This window comes from Sebastes fasciatus, chromosome 1 (genome assembly GCF_043250625.1).
Source record: "Sebastes fasciatus isolate fSebFas1 chromosome 1, fSebFas1.pri, whole genome shotgun sequence".
Classification (NCBI taxonomy): domain Eukaryota; kingdom Metazoa; phylum Chordata; class Actinopteri; order Perciformes; family Sebastidae; genus Sebastes; species Sebastes fasciatus.
In genome coordinates this window covers 5,332,755-5,348,503 of record NC_133795.1, presented here as the reverse complement: position 1 = coordinate 5,348,503, position 15,749 = coordinate 5,332,755, and the positions used below count along the sequence as shown (strand labels likewise).

At 39.5% G+C, this 15,749-nt stretch overlaps 2 protein-coding genes across 3 annotated transcripts; one reads left to right on the top strand and one right to left on the bottom strand.

Moving 5' to 3' along the window:
- The first annotated feature begins 706 nt into the window (after window positions 1–706).
- On the top strand, window positions 707–3,584 carry gpr27 (G protein-coupled receptor 27). Of its 2 annotated transcripts, none has more exons than XM_074651003.1 (2): window positions 707–839; window positions 1,877–3,584. In XM_074651003.1, the coding sequence occupies exon 2, from the start codon at window positions 1,934–1,936 to the stop codon at window positions 3,086–3,088; it is 1,155 nt and encodes a 384-aa protein (XP_074507104.1). In that variant the 5' UTR covers window positions 707–839; window positions 1,877–1,933; the 3' UTR covers window positions 3,089–3,584. The 2 variants fall into 2 exon arrangements, with proteins under 2 accessions (XP_074507104.1, XP_074507097.1); XM_074650996.1 differs by lacking the exon at window positions 707–839 and adding an exon at window positions 1,253–1,389.
- A 5,387-nt stretch (window positions 3,585–8,971) lies between these two features.
- Window positions 8,972–12,320, bottom strand: prok2 (prokineticin 2). Its single transcript, XM_074650985.1, has 3 exons — window positions 12,055–12,320; window positions 9,304–9,429; window positions 8,972–9,146 (listed from the first exon to the last, which is right to left on the bottom strand). Exons 1-3 carry the CDS (start codon window positions 12,202–12,204, stop codon window positions 9,021–9,023), a joined length of 402 nt encoding a protein of 133 aa, XP_074507086.1. The 5' UTR covers window positions 12,205–12,320; the 3' UTR covers window positions 8,972–9,020.
- Between the last annotated feature and the right edge of the window lie 3,429 nt (window positions 12,321–15,749).

Below are 15,749 nucleotides of genomic sequence, written 5' to 3'. Positions count from 1 at the left end.
ACTCTATTTTAACAATTAATTTATGTTAGAAGAAAAGGATTTCATGGAATTCTAAAAATATTTCTTATAAAAATACGGATTTTTCTTTGCAAAACTTTGAGAGTTAATGGAAATGTTGGCTTTTGCAACGTAAAATGACATGTTTCATTTGGGATTTATATGTTAATGGTCTTAGATTTACGGTGTATGACTATTCTAACAATAAATATATGTTAAAAGTGGAATATTTCTTGTAAAATTACAGTAATAAAGGCTAATTATATAAAGATAATTACTTTTTTTTTTACAATTTATTTATGTTAATTAACGGACAGTATTTTCCCGTTTTTTAACAGACATTTTCTGGCGCCCCTGCTGCCGGAAAATTTCCGTTATTTTACACTTTTTTTTACAGTGTAGACGCTGCTGCTGCTGCTGCTGCTGCTGCTGCTGCTGCTGAGAGACCAACCGATGGATGGACCCATACAGGCGCTCCTATCACCTCTCCGAGCTTCCCATCTCCCACTCGGCTTTTTTACAAACATGTTTGCTTTTCTAAGGCTCTTATTTGTAGCTGCAGCTGATGAGGCTGCGGATGCGTAATTGCGCACAAACACTGTCTGCTTTTTTATTCCTCCAGACGAACTGGAGAGCTCCGAACATCGGTGGGAAACTGAGATGTGTTTAGTGAGTCGCTCGTCTGCTGAACGGAAGATGGTTTATAGAGCTGATATAGAGCTCTATTCAGCACAGACTGGGACAACAACAACAGACAGGGATGCTTTATTATGTACCGGACACTTGTGAGATGAAGGACAAGAAGAAGAAAAAGAAGAAATATTCGATTTTGTTTATTTTTGGTGAGGAACGCAGGATGTTGAACGGATGAGTGGAATTTATTCCTGAAGTGTTTATTATATATGTTAAAGGGGCTGTTATAGAGGATCGAGTTGATTTTCTCCTTTTACTCTTCGACAGGATACTACCTGCTCCTCGATGAATTGATTCTGAAAAGGCATATTGTAGTTATAGGCAGTGCTTTTCAGGAAAACATAACCTTTTATTTAGTTTTTTCAGAATGCAAAGCTGTTTTCAAGCTGCTTGTCATCTCTCTTAAATGCACCAAATATAACATATATATATATATAAATATATTAAATAACTATTCAGCACAGACTGGGACAACAACAACAACAGACAGGGATGCTTTATTATGTACCGGACACTTGTGAGATGAAGGACAAGAAGAAGAAAAATAAGAAATATTAGATGCTTTTTTTTGTTTGTTTTTGGTGATGGATCGCAGTGCCTCTGGATGATGATGAACAGATGAGTGGAATTTATTCCTGAAGTGTTTGTTTTATTCAAGATTCAAGATTCAAGATATTTATTGTCACGCCGGTTGTACAGGTACAAACGTGTGAAATACTTTTTGCTGGGAAGCTCCATTAAAATAATAAGTTATATTTATTTTTTTATTTTTTATTTAACCTTTATTTAACCAGGTTAATCCCATTGAGATTAAGAACCTCTTTTCCAAGGGAGACCTGGCCAAGACGGTCAGCAGCAAGAACACAAAGTTGCAGACACAGACACAAATAGAGACAAAATAAAATTCACAAACACTAAAAGCACTAAAATCTGCATTAAAAAAAGAACTATTTAAAGACAAATGGGGGGACAAAAATGAACTTTGTATTACATTTACATTACAATTACATTTACATTGCAATTATAAAGAAGAAATACTTTGTACAAGGGCATATTAAGAACATATACATTAAGAACATATACAGTATATACAGTATAAGATATATTTTTGTGTGAGAAGGTGTTTTATATGTTAAAGGGGCTGTTATAGAGGATCGTGTTGATTTTTTCTTTCACTCCTCGACAGAATACTACTGCTCATCGATGAGTTGATGTGGAGAGACGCGCCACTTCGGCTGCACAGATGCTGAACACCAGTGCGTTTGCAGAGAGCAGCAGCAGCGGCAGCAGCGCGTCTTTACAGAGCGACGCGTCGGCGAACTCTGCGGTGAAGCTGGCCTCTCTGGGTCTCATCATGAGCGTCAGTCTGCTGGGCAACGCGTTGCTGTCTCTGCTGCTGCTGAAGGACAGCTCGCTGCACAAGGCGCCCTACTTCTTCCTCCTGGACCTGTGCATGGCGGATGTGGTGCGCTCCGCCGTCTGCTTCCCCTTCGTCATGGCATCGATCAACTCCTCCAGGTGGCCGTACGATACGCTCTGCTGCAAGATCATCGCCTTCCTGTCGGTTCTCTTCTGCTTCCACGTCGCCTTCCTGCTCTTCTGCGTCAGCGTCACCCGCTACATGGCCATCGCACACCACCGCTTCTACTACAAGCGCGTCAACAACAACCCGTGTACGTGCGGCGCAGTGATCTGCGTGGTGTGGACGCTCTCCGTTGCCATGGCGACTCCGCCGGTGTTCGACGTGGGCACGTACAAGTTCGTCCGCGAAGAAGAGCAGTGCGTGTTCGAGCACCGCTACGTGAAGCGGCAGAACGACACGCTGGGCTTCATGCTGATGCTGGCTGTGATTGTAGGGATCACTCATGTTGTGTACATCAAGATGCTGTGTTTTGTTTACGATCATAGAAAGATGAAGCCGGCTCAGTTGGTTCCGGCCATCAGCCAGAACTGGACCTTCCACGGCCCCGGAGCCACCGGACAGGCCGCGGCGAACTGGATCGCCGGGTTCGGCCGCGGACCGACGCCGCCGACGCTGGTGGGCATCCGGCAGCAGGCGACGTCGCATCCGAACAACAGTAAGAGGCTGCTGGTGCTGGACGAGTTCAAGATGGAGAAGCGCATCGGGAAGATGTTCTACCTGATCACGCTGAGCTTCCTGGTCCTCTGGGCTCCGTATATAGTCGCCTGCTACCTGAGGATATTCGTGCGCGGAGATCCGGTGCCGCAGCTCTACCTGAGCGCCGCGGTGTGGATGAGCTTCGCCCAGGCCGGAGCGAACCCCATCATCAGCCTCCTGGTCAACAAGGAGCTCCGGATCAGACTCAGAGCCTGTTTCACAAATCAAAGCTGCTGCCTGGAAACTCAGACACCTATGGAGCCATACTGTGTCATCTGAACCGCACAAAGGCCCCAATATACATACATACATACATACACTAACACATACACACACATACATACATACATATATAGATATAGATAAACATACATATACAAACACACACACATACATACACACATACACACATACATACATATATAGATATAGATACACACACACACACACACACACATACATACATACATACATACATATATAGATATAGATATACATACATACATACATACATACATAGGGCCTACATACACACACATATACACACATATATATATATATATATATATATATACATACATATACACACACACACATACATACACACATACACACATACATACATATATAGATAAAGATACACACACACACATACATACATACATACATACATACATACATACATACATACATACATATATATATATACATATATATATATATGTATATATATATATTGCCAAAGACACATTACACCTTGTTTCAGAATGTACGCAGACTGACTGGTTCCCCAAACTGTGTTTGTAAACGCACACTGGGATGTTGTGGAGGGTGAACCCACTTCAGTTCAGTTTATCCACATTTTTATTATTTGTGGCAAAGATTTACGCACTATTTTAATCTGACAAAAACTTGAATATGATGTAAATTCATACTATATTTTGGCTCATCAGAATAATTAAAGTTATATGAGGCACATTATTAAGTGATATGTGATGCTTTTCCATAAAAAATTATCACCTTTTCCACCTTTTAATTTACCCTCTGTAGGGGAGACACCCCAGGGTATAAAAGAAGACGTGTTATGGAAGCAAAATAGCCCAAAAACTCAAAATTGACCATGAGCATGAAAAACTTTTTTGCCCGGGTGTCTCCCCTTAATTCCAAATGGGTATAGTCTGTATGACAGTTATGTTATGTCCCACCTTTGGAGACATTTTTATGCCCTACTGGTCCACTACATGAATGTCACTTTGGCTATCTGTTTGTATATTTTGAAATTCTAACCCACTTGAGGTTGTTTGCCTTTTTTGCAGAACTGATGACTGAAACACAAACAGAACTATTTTATCAGCTAATTAGAGTCAGTTTCTCTATAAAACATCTGTGACACACTTTGGTTTCTAGTTGTTTGGATACCACAGATGAGACAAAGATCTCAGTATATTTTTAATGAGGACAACGTCACATTTGTAAATACTGTAAAGCCCTTTTTCCCCCCACCCCCTCGTTCCTTCTGCCTTTTTAAAACCAGATATGTTGTATATTTCATAATCCATTGGGAATCTTTGTGTTGAAAAGGTGTCACTTTAAAAGGTATTTTGCAAATTCTTCTTATTCTTCTCCATGGGTCAGTTGTGTTGAGAAATGGGTTAATTCGCATACTTCTTTTTTTTTTACAGATATGGACATGTTAACAATTTGGTGCTTTGGAAAGGATGTTTGTATTTCTTAGCAAATAAATAAGAAATGGATGATGAGTTGTTTGGGTTTTAAAATCTGTTTTAAAACAAGATGTCTTTACTTGATCTGGGTCTGCCCTTGATACCATTCTCACTAGCACTTATCCTCTACTCAGGTCAGTGTTTTCTTATGTTTCCTGACAGCCTCCTGAGAACAGGTGTGAGATTGTTGCATTGGGTTTCAAATGGAGATGGTGATAGACATGTTTAAAGATTTTCCAGTTAAGAAAAAGTGATATTTGACAAAGTGGCTACTAAATCAAAACAGACACTGTCATCCTTATCAGGACCATTGCACCTTTAAGGAAACGGAGGTCAAGTCCTCAGTATTTATGCTGGGACTTCAGAGGTTTTAAAGTGGCACTCCAGCAATTTAAAATTGCACTTCCATAAAGTTTTGGGACTCACAAGAGACACGTTAAAAGAAGAATGGACAGAATTGAAGCAGCGGAGGCAGAAATATCTTGATTTTTAGTCTTTAGAATGGGCCAAGCTCCAAATCCTACATTTCCCATAAAGCAACCGAATAGCTAAATACAGTCTAAATGCCCATTTCTTCTTTCAAACCCCACATCTCCAGTTGGCAATGCTCACTTTGTGTTTAAAATGGTTAAGTCTCAAGGGTTATTTTTTGGACTTAAAGAGTGAGATGAGTCTCAGTCAACAGGAATCTGAACAGAACACACCCAGCCTTAATATAGCCTCACCTTCTCTAGACTCCTCCCCTTGATGATTAAGGTGAATCTGCTCCCACTACCTGTTCTCACAGGACTTGACTGCAGGCTTGAGACTTTGAACAGTACCCATAGAACCCATTTTCATTCACACATCTTGAGGTCAGAGGTCAAGGGACCCCTTTGAAAAAGGCCATGCCAGTTTTTCCTCATCAAAATTTAGCTTAACTTTGGAGTGTTATTTAGCCTCCTTCCTTTTATATTTACAAGCTAACATGAAATGGTTGATACCAGTGGATTCCTTAGGGTACCTGTACACCACTTCTATTTGACATATACTGCTGACCTGCTATCACCCATGTACCTCCCTAAAAAAGACAAAAAACAGGTCTATGTGGTTCTCTTAGGGTTAATGGCCAGAGGGGCGTTAGATTCAATGAATACAAATTTAAATGTGGTCGGTATATTTTAGGCTGATCCAGTATTTTTAGACTCAATATAGGCAATTTAAATTCTTGTCAGTGTGGAGAAAGTTTTCAGCACTTATACCTTCATGTTGGGAAATAATTCTAAATGAACAGCTAACTGCAGTACAGATATAAATACTTGACATTTACCACCAATGTTACTAAAAAGTAATCATAGCTGGCCGGAATAGATAGCATCAAGTCGATGTGTGACTATAGCACCAAACAGCAAAATGTGACCAGAAATACAATGTAAACCGTTTGTTGTAGAAGCTTATAGTTAAAAGGTTAGAGGTTTGATTTTTCCTTCTCAACAGATCACTTATATTAAACAGTTAATTAGAGTTGTTTCTATGGGTTGTTTGTGTGGCACCTGCTTTTTAATCAAACTCCCTCAATCCCCTCCTTCCCTTCTTAAACCAGGGCCGGCTATTGATTCAGCTAATTGCTGTTGCATTCATTGACATTGGCCTCGATTACACCGAACCGCAGCATTTAAAGGCTGAGCAGTTCTCTCAGTACACACTTTAATCACTGTGATTTAGCGAGGTGTTTCTGAGCGCTCTGATCCGCCGTCCAACACCGAGCTCCTCAAGACACCGTCTACTCTCAGTGCATCCATAACCATTAGCATCACAACACGCCCGCTTGTTCCTGACAGATGGCAGCGCTCTGCTACCGGCGTGCTGAGGTCTCATGGTATAATTGCCGTGGCTCCCCCCCACCCTTCCCCCCTCCCCCCCATCCCTCACCTGCACGTGCTCTTGTGAAATGCAAATGCAGGTCGGGTATTTTTGGTACACCGTGTTGTCTTGAGGGCATGCAGGCTCCGCTGTGATGCTGGGAATTGTGAGTCTCTTTGCTGGGCTTTTGCTGCTCGCTCCTCTATTGACCTTTTCAGTTTTTCTAACCACTGAGCAACTACACTGACCTCTGTCCTCCTCACTGGGGTTTCCTAAAATACAATTTGGACAGTTGGAAATGCAGCTTTTTTCCATCAGAATTGATGCCGCAGAACCAGAGATATCATCTTTTTTATTCCAAGCATGCTTCTTCCTTGTCAAATATTGGAGCCTACATTACCCACAATGCAACGCTAACTGCCAACAGTTCAGTCAAAGATTCAGGTGTGTTCTGCTATTAGAGGCTAATGTTGAGCCGCAGCCCTCAATCAGAGATGAGCAGCGGGCTACAGAGGTCTGTTAAGATCACTTCTTTTTTTCAATTTCAAACTTGTAGTCTTCAGCCCCAACCCATGCTGACTCAAGTGACATCAGTTGAGGCAGTGTATCAGACTTCAAGCAGCTTTACATAACTTTTTTTCCAACCCAGTATAACACCGTGTGACCGGGCTGCTTTTTTCACAGAATGCAGTAGCACTCCTCAACACCTGTAGATACAGTAGACTAAGAGTTCCCACTAAAGGCTGCAACTAATTATTGATAAAACTGCTCATTATTTCCTCAATTAAATGATTAATTTTTCACAAAAATTGTGAAAAATGTCCATCTCAAATTTCCTAAAAACCCGAGGTGACGTTTTTAGATTGCCTGTTTTGTCCGTCTCCACAGCAAATCAGTCTCAACTGAAGGTCCACATACTGTACTTGTTCTGGAGCTTTCAACCGTATCACACAATCCTCATCAGCAGACTGAGTTTGCTCAGTCACTTTGGAACTGTTACGTTCAGTTTACTATCCCATAAGACAAAGAAAAGCAGCAAATTCTCACATTTAAAAAGCTGGAATAGGTCATGTTTGACATTTATGCTTAAGAATGACTTTATGGATGATCAAAATAGCCTATTTGACTCTTAATGGGTGACATGATCTTAGAATCACAACTTTTTGAAGGCTCCAGACAGTTCATGGTTCAGACAGTGTGCTTCTCATTATCTGGCGCATCGCCTCATCACATTCACTCTGTTTGGATGCTGTCATGTCCAGAGCCACAGAAGACCAGCATCCATTTCATAAGTAATAAGATTGACGTAAGTCATTGCGTTACACATTGAACAAATCTAATTATAGCTTTGAGCATTGAACACATGCTGTGAGTCACAGGCTGGCAGTGATTAATTTCAGAGCTGTCTTACTGTTTCCTGCCTTGTGTTATAAAGACCTGCTGCTGCCGAGGTGAATGTGAGAAAAGGCCCGTCTGCCCTCGTGTCTTATAACCACAATCAAAATGTTCTCTTGTTTTCTCTTTTTCTACTTTGTTGGTAGGAAAACAGTTAAGCGTGAAAAAAATACGGTTATGAGTGGATAATGAAACTGTAACTCAACTTGCAGGCCACTCAGCGTGTCATTTAATTACCAGTGAAATAACGTGTGTTTCTCCTCATGTTTCCCTAGAGGGCAGCTGGAAGCTCACCAAAATTGCAGAGTAGAGACAGCTTGTGTAATTTGCAATCAAGATTATTCTTATTGCCAAATACAAATGAAGAAGAAGGCTTGTTTCCATGGGTATTTTGATTGCAAGAATCTAATAATATATAAATTATAATACTGAATAATATCAAATTAATCAGAAAAATAATTCACTGTGAGCCACATAAATCTTTTTTGGGTAATTAGTCACTGTGAGGCATCTGTATTTCACACAGTGCTAAATATCTATATTAAAATGTAATAGCTGAAACAGACAAAGCAAATATAGAATATATAAATATGCATCCGATGTGCAGAGGTGAAATAATATTCAGGTTTGTAGGATGGCAAATTTGACGTAGAAACCATTTATTGGTTCTAAAATCCTAAAAATATATCAGTAAAGGTCTTATTGATAATATTTTTATGTAGACAAATATTTAAAAAAAATATATGTAATGCATCTACAGAGCTTTTAGAAAGGTGCCGAATAAAAGTATGGCTTTTCCTAAAAAAATATATATATATATTATGATTGGGAATTAATTATTTTAAAAAATTTGGCGGGTCCAAATTAATGTTTTGTTTATTTCTGTGGAAGATATCTGACGTTGTGAGCCAATAGTAAAACGACACTGGTATCACATGGTATCTCTGTGTCGTTAGTTAGTGTGGAAAAAAAAACTGATAAATGGCTGAGATTGATGATATGTGCCCGGCAACGACATGTTGTGAAGTGAATGCAATGGAACGGTGGAGGGAGAATGTGACATCTAGTGGCTGAATGTTATCACTGTTGTAAATAGCACCTTTAATTTAACCTGAACCAAAATGAGGATCCATTATTAAATATATCTCTTTATTCAAAATAAATTAAAAAAAAAAAAAAAAATGGCTTTTAAAGGCAGATAGTTACAGTGCAAGTGGCAAATAGTGTAACTGTACAGTAAATGTTGGTCCTCAGAGGAAGTAATCTGGATACTTGTATCGTGAGAGACATTTAGATCTCCCCTCCTCTACGGTGACACACGACAGGTTGGGCAGGCAGGGGCAGCTATGGTGGAGTCTTTTCCCGATGAAAGGAACCTGGAAGCAGAAAGGAAGACACCTTTGGTATTACATTCATTTCTTTTCCATCAGGCATAATGGATGCAGTGATCACTGCCATGATGACACCACTGTAAAGAGACAAATCAATGGCGTGTGACACTTCACAGATGGGATGACGGCACATCTGTCTCACCTTGTGGCTCATAGGGTGACAGTCGTCTTCTTCCTGTCCCATGGGCGTGCACATACGGAGGCTGCGGATCCACAAACTCACCGCACAACACATCCCTCCTCCACACTGAGAGTCCTTCTCACAGGCCTACACACACACACACACACACACACACACACACACACACACACACACACACACACACACACACGGTTTAGATGCTGGGATTTTATTAAGCATATTAATGACTTATGCAGACCAAAGAACTGATTAGTTTTATGGAGATGAAGTAACTTGCCAGTATCATTTAAATCTGTAATAACAATTTCCAGCTAATAAGTAGTAGGCGTACATTATTATGAGCTGAAATGGAATATAATATAACTATCTTTTCATTAGTGTATAATCACCGGAAACTAAGAATCGTTGTGTTTTCGTTAGCTTAGAATGAGCCCTTCATATCTACAGAGGGAGCGGGTCATCTTCACGTAGTCCGCCGTGTTTCTACAGTAGCCCAGAATGGACAAACCAAACACTGGCTCTATAGAGAGCCTTTTACGTTTTTACGTAACCTAAAGGCCACCGTAATTTTTCGACACAGGTGGCCTCTGAAGGGGATGAACGGCGTTACCACTTGGCGGCTCACGTTACCAATTGGCAGCTCACGTTAACCCAGTCTTGGAGAGGGAGGAGTGAGCGGCGGGGTACTCAGTTGGTTGCAATCTGCAACCACAGCACTAGATGCCGTTAAATCATACACACTGTGCCTTTAATGTAGTGAATTCCTTATTAATCTTATTAAAGTTTATCATTATTAAAGGAGCAGTGTGTAGGATTTAGTGGCATCTTGTGGTGTGGTTGCAGATTGCAACCTTGCATTATTTCTAACAGCCAGCAGGGGGCGACTCTTCTGGTTGCAAAAATAAGTCTGATTGTATAGAAGTCTATGAGAAAATGAGCCTACTTCTCACTTGATTTATTACCTCAGTAAACATTGTAAACATGAGTTTATGGTCTCAATCGCTAGTTTCAAGTCTTCTTCAATACAGCATGATGTTCATTTAGTAAATTATGGTCCCATTTATAGTCAAATAGACCATAAAGTAGGGGATGCTTTAGGGCGTGGCTACCTTGTGATTGACAGGTCGCTACCACGTTATCACTTCTGGTTGCATAAAAACCAAGATGGCGATAGCCAAAATCCCGAATGCGAGTCTTCTAAACTGTAGTCCACAAACCAATGGGTGATCTCACGGTGACTGCGTCCACTTCTGATATAGAGTCTATGTTAAATACTAATGAAAACATAATTATGAATATTATATTCCATTTCTGCCAATAAATTCCCCTAAATCCTACACACTGCTCCTTTAACTTTATGACTTATTTATTATTTATTATTAATATCAGCTTTATATTATGAGACCATTTCACTTTCAGGTTTGAAAATTGGTATAAATAAAATGTCCAAAATTCAATGAACAGCTGTCATTGGTGTAACTGGTGCAATGATATAATGAATACATGTATGTAATATTTTGTGTTGTAATTAAACACAATTGTATGCTAATTATTATACTAACAGGAAAACACAGGTAGTGTGAGCTTTTAGATGGGTGAGAAATGTGTTAGCAGTGGAGGTGTGATACACACTGCAAACTGGTGTTACACCCTTACCAGTATATTATGCTAATGGTATATTGTTATTACACCATTAGTCACATCATACTTCAACAAAACACCTCAGGATCGCTGGTGATTGATTGTTTGAGTGTCTGGATGAGAAACTGAGTGACAGCTCTCGCTCTGGATGAGATGAAGGGAACACAATGAAGAGGAACAGAAGTGATTTCATGTGACATGACGCGGATGAAAATCACTTTCTGTTTTATGGCTGCGTGCTCCTCATCAGCAACCAGAGGGTTGTTGTGACAACGATGGCTGTTTCTATAGCAGGTCATGATGGCCATGAGTTATGCTCATAGAATAATGGAAATCCTGATTTGGATATGGAAATCACTTCACTGGTGGGTTGTTATAAATGTATATATATTTATGGATAAACTGATAGTTATACTGCATTTATAATTTTACATTATAATAGCCCTTCATGCTTGTAGAATAAAAAAAAAATACCTTGGTATGTGTGGCATCTCTGAACAATTTTTAAAGAATTTTTTTAAATATGTTTCATACTTTTTTTGATTAAGTCTTCTAAAAAAATAACTAACTCAATAAAAAAATAAAAAAATAATTATACTGTATAATGATTCATTTACCATACAAAATGTTTTAATTTTGTCCTAATCTAAACTTTGAAAGTACAGTAAAATTCAAATACTTATACATAATTATTTGGAGAATAATTTGTCAATAATAAATATTTTTGATCAAAGAATGAATGCTACAATGAGACATAGGTCTATGAATAAGTACATGATACAAGCACACATAAAATCTTTCCTTAATCCTATAGTATCACTTTATATACTTATATGATGTATTTGTTTTTTACTAGAATATTTAAATTTTTTCTGTTTATTTTGTGTTTAGAGTTTAATTTCTCCATTTAAGGTGTCAAAAAATGACTTCAATCTTGATGGTAATAAATAATGCTACAGTTTTGCCATTCAGACCAAATTAAATATTAAGCAGTGCACATCATGCAGCATTTTCTTTTTTGAAAAGCAAGCTCTTCCATATTCCCATCACACCGAGAGTTTCCCAACGGACTCCGTGAGGTACAGTATCTACCTGTTTGCTCCCACTTACCCCTGTGATGACTGCTGAAGATCCGTGGGACACCAGCAACAGGGGGAAGAGCAGTAGGAAAAAGGACCTCATGATGAAGAGTTGTCTCTGTGCTGCCGTGCCCTCCGGGCTGGAAAGTGAGGATGCTGAGGCTGGCGGACCTTGCTGCATGTACAAACGTGACGGACCGCAGAGACAAGTGGCCTTCAAAAACTCATGTGTTCAGGGGCGGCAGAGGTTTATAAACCCAGCCTGCCATTCAGAAACTCTGTGACTCACTCACACCAGCATCACCAAAAAAACAAAAAAACAAAGGCCAAGGAAAACGTTGACATGACAATGCCCCTGCCTTTCATCCTTCTGATAATGTTCTTTTCCTTTACGGTGAATTGTTTTCATACCAGAAACAAAAGCATATTTTACACTCAGATTAGTACAGACCTATTCAGTGTGGCATCCTTTTATATTCCTATATTTCTCACCTTTTTAGGGTCCAAGGCCACAGTTTTGAAAACATCCTTTCAAACCCACACTCAACAGTGTTCTCTACAATGAAAGCATTTCAGATGCCACTGCGCTCCTGAAAAGAAATATAATAAAGTGGTACGGGCCACTTATTATGTCAAACTGGGATTTCTGATTGTTCTGAGATACAACACGTATACTGTACATGCTCATCTACTTGATACTCTCTGCATGGAGAAGATGCATCAGAGTGTCTTGTCATTACAGATGAACTACATTAACTCATTATACTGAATAATGTTGATCACATACTAACCCTTCCCTGAAAATTTACGAAAGATTGTACATCAACACATAATGATAATCAGTTACTATTTTACCGAGGGAAAGTTCAAACTTCTCAAATGTGATAATTTGCTAATTTTTCTTCTGTATTATATCATTGCAATTTTAAATATTTTTAATTTTGATAGCGTTTAATACACCTGTCACACTTTGGAATATAGAGATCCACATTTTTCAAACAAGCCCATTTGTATATTTTTCTTTAATCGGATTTAACCTCCCTGAGAACAGCGTGATCGCAGGCGATTCCGATCAACTTTACTGTCAGTTTTAGAGCTATAGTGAAGGTAGGGAAGGAGAGTAAATAATGCTCCAAAGCTAGGCGAAATTTTAGCGAGGAAAAACCTTGACCTCTGACCTCAAGATATGTGAATGAAAATGGGTTCTATAGGAACCCATGAGTCTCCCCTTTACAGACATGCCCACTTTATGATAATCACATGCAGTTTGGGACAAAAACCATGTCGTTTTTTGAATGCAGCATAAATGTGTTATTTTCGCCTATTCTAAAAGGACGTGTTTGAATATTTCTGCATACTGAGGTCCCTAAACACACTTGAAAATACGGATGATGATGAGTGAGCAACACGTGGAGACCTCAGACAACTGTAGTGAATGAACAAAGTAGTGCCATCGCCTGAAGTCAGTGTGTTTCAGAACAGTGGCACCTCTTATGTATCTGACTGACACGACCAATCAACACTTCTGAGCTAAATCTGTCTTCATCACAGCTCAGCAGAGTGACACTGACAGCTGAGTCTCACAGGATGACGAAGAACAAAGCATGCAACAGTGACCCTATTTCATCTCAACTATTATACTGAATAATGGATCTGAATCTATTAAAACACTAAGATTTCCTTGTTGCCAAATACAACAACTTCTGGCTTGTCTTTATTTAACTGAAGGACATTTAACTGCAGCCATCTATTTACTTGCTCTAAGCACTGGCACAAAACAACCGTATCATTTGGTGTAAAGCTAAGTAAATCAGGGTGTCGTCTGCATAGCTGTAATAAGCAATCTTAGGCTGCATTCACACCAAATCGGGTGTTGCCCCAATGTCCTCCCATTCATTTGAATGTGGGTAGGGATTTTGGGCTGCGGCGGTGGGGTGCTGGAAAAATAAACCCAACGGTCTTCGGCAAAAAGGTAAAACAGAATCAGCTTTTGGAGAAACGCAACCAGATGGCCAATCACGTAATCCAGAGCTGTACAACCCAGTCATGAGGGAACAAAAGATGTCGTCATGCAGTCGCTTGGTGTTAATGAACCATTAAGTGACATTTCCACACCGCCGCAACGTCTGATTAAGTGTGAATGGAGCCTTATTGTCTTGCATGATTTGGCCCAGAGGGAGCATGTACAGTACAGGTTGATAATAGCGATCCAAGAATCAAACCCTGGGGTACTCCACGTCAGTATATACAGTATATAAACACTATATTACTTGTTATCAAGATAATATCACAATCAAAAGTGAACCACCATCTCCAGGATTTCATCAAATGCTGTTACAGTGCCAAAATCTACAATGACTTGGCATGCATAATCTAAACCGTGCAGCTCTCATTACTGCACATTTTAAATCCTTGAATAGAAAGCACACCAATACACTAACATAGACCAATCACTGGACAGATGCTTTTATTCTGTAAATGCAGGAAGGATGGAAACATTTCAGAAAATGCAAATAAAAGGTTAGAGCTATATAAACACTCACAGCTGTTGCAGAGAACTATCATGTTCTGCCTTAGAAGAGCATTTCAGTTGTTTTACATGTTGTACTGAAGAGAAGAGACGGGTTAAATCAAAGAACAGGAATCCAGGGGCCTATCTCAATAAAATGGATCCATCTGGTTTGAAGTGAAGCTGCACATCAGTAAAATCTAATTTGGTTTACTGCCTCAAGTGATTGCTAGTATTAAAGTTTGTAACACCAAGTTTTTTTTTTACTGTTGCCAGGAGACAGAACAAATCGTTATTTGCTTTTGACATATGAATTGATTACTACTATTATGTTTAGGCGCCTTTGTCTCATATGTTTCTCTAATTACCCCCAATTTCTTTCTTTCTTGAGAATTTCATTTATTACCAGAAACAACACATCATTTTGCATTCACACCACAGTGAATCACAGAACGATGGCAGCTCTTCAGTCATTCCTATGAAGCTTCATTCAAGACTGTTATGCTTCTCATTCATTCTCTCTATCTGTCTCTTCTAACTTAATCAGCTGACTATGGGCGTTCACTCTTTCAGTTAAACTAACCAGATTTTGCCACGATTGATCTCCATGAATGTAATCACATTGTCGCGTTCTAACTTCTAACTTTCATTTCAGGCAAAATCTTTGCATCCTTCATCTCTTCATCTACCACCACCACCAGTGTCTAGTCTCCATTGGGGGGACGTTCCTGTCTCCTCATGGCATCTCTCCCCCCTAAATATTTCTTGAATAGCGATGGAGTCTAATGTTCCCTTCAAATGGAACTCGTGAGCTCGTGTTTACAACATAGGAAGTCATGTACACAATACGCTTGGCGTTCAAGTGGTTAAAAGTCATGAGAACACCGCTGCTAGGCAACGGCAACATGGACGCTACTGTTGCATACTGTTGGCGTTTAGAAGCCAGCGAGGCTAACAATTTAGCAAGCTAGCGAGAGGGTAACATAATGCAGGAAATGCAAAGGCATGATGACTGGAATATCAACATTTTCCTCAGACTTATTATAAAATTACAAAGAAAAACTTTGTACGACTAAAAATACAATATTTTAACTAACCTTCCACTGAACTTCCATTGTCTCCACCATTTCTAAAAACAGCACATTCTCACTACAAACTCATCAGTTACTGCCACTTTGTCAGTGTCCCTCGGCATTCAAGACCATGGATGTTAGTTT

Bases quoted from the DNA above. Each gene is read 5' to 3' on its own strand.
- gpr27 (XM_074651003.1), top strand. From the start codon at position 1,934: ATGCTGAACACCAGTGCGTTTGCAGAGAGCAGCAGCAGCGGCAGCAGC.
- prok2 (XM_074650985.1), bottom strand. From the start codon at position 12,204: ATGCAGCAAGGTCCGCCAGCCTCAGCATCCTCACTTTCCAGCCCGGAG. The intron at 9,430-12,054 runs GTAAGTGGGAGC...GTGTGTGTGTAG, and splicing joins CTTCAGCAGTCATCACAGGG to GCCTGTGAGAAGGACTCTCA. The intron at 9,147-9,303 runs GTGAGACAGATG...TTCTGCTTCCAG, and splicing joins GTCACCCTATGAGCCACAAG to GTTCCTTTCATCGGGAAAAG.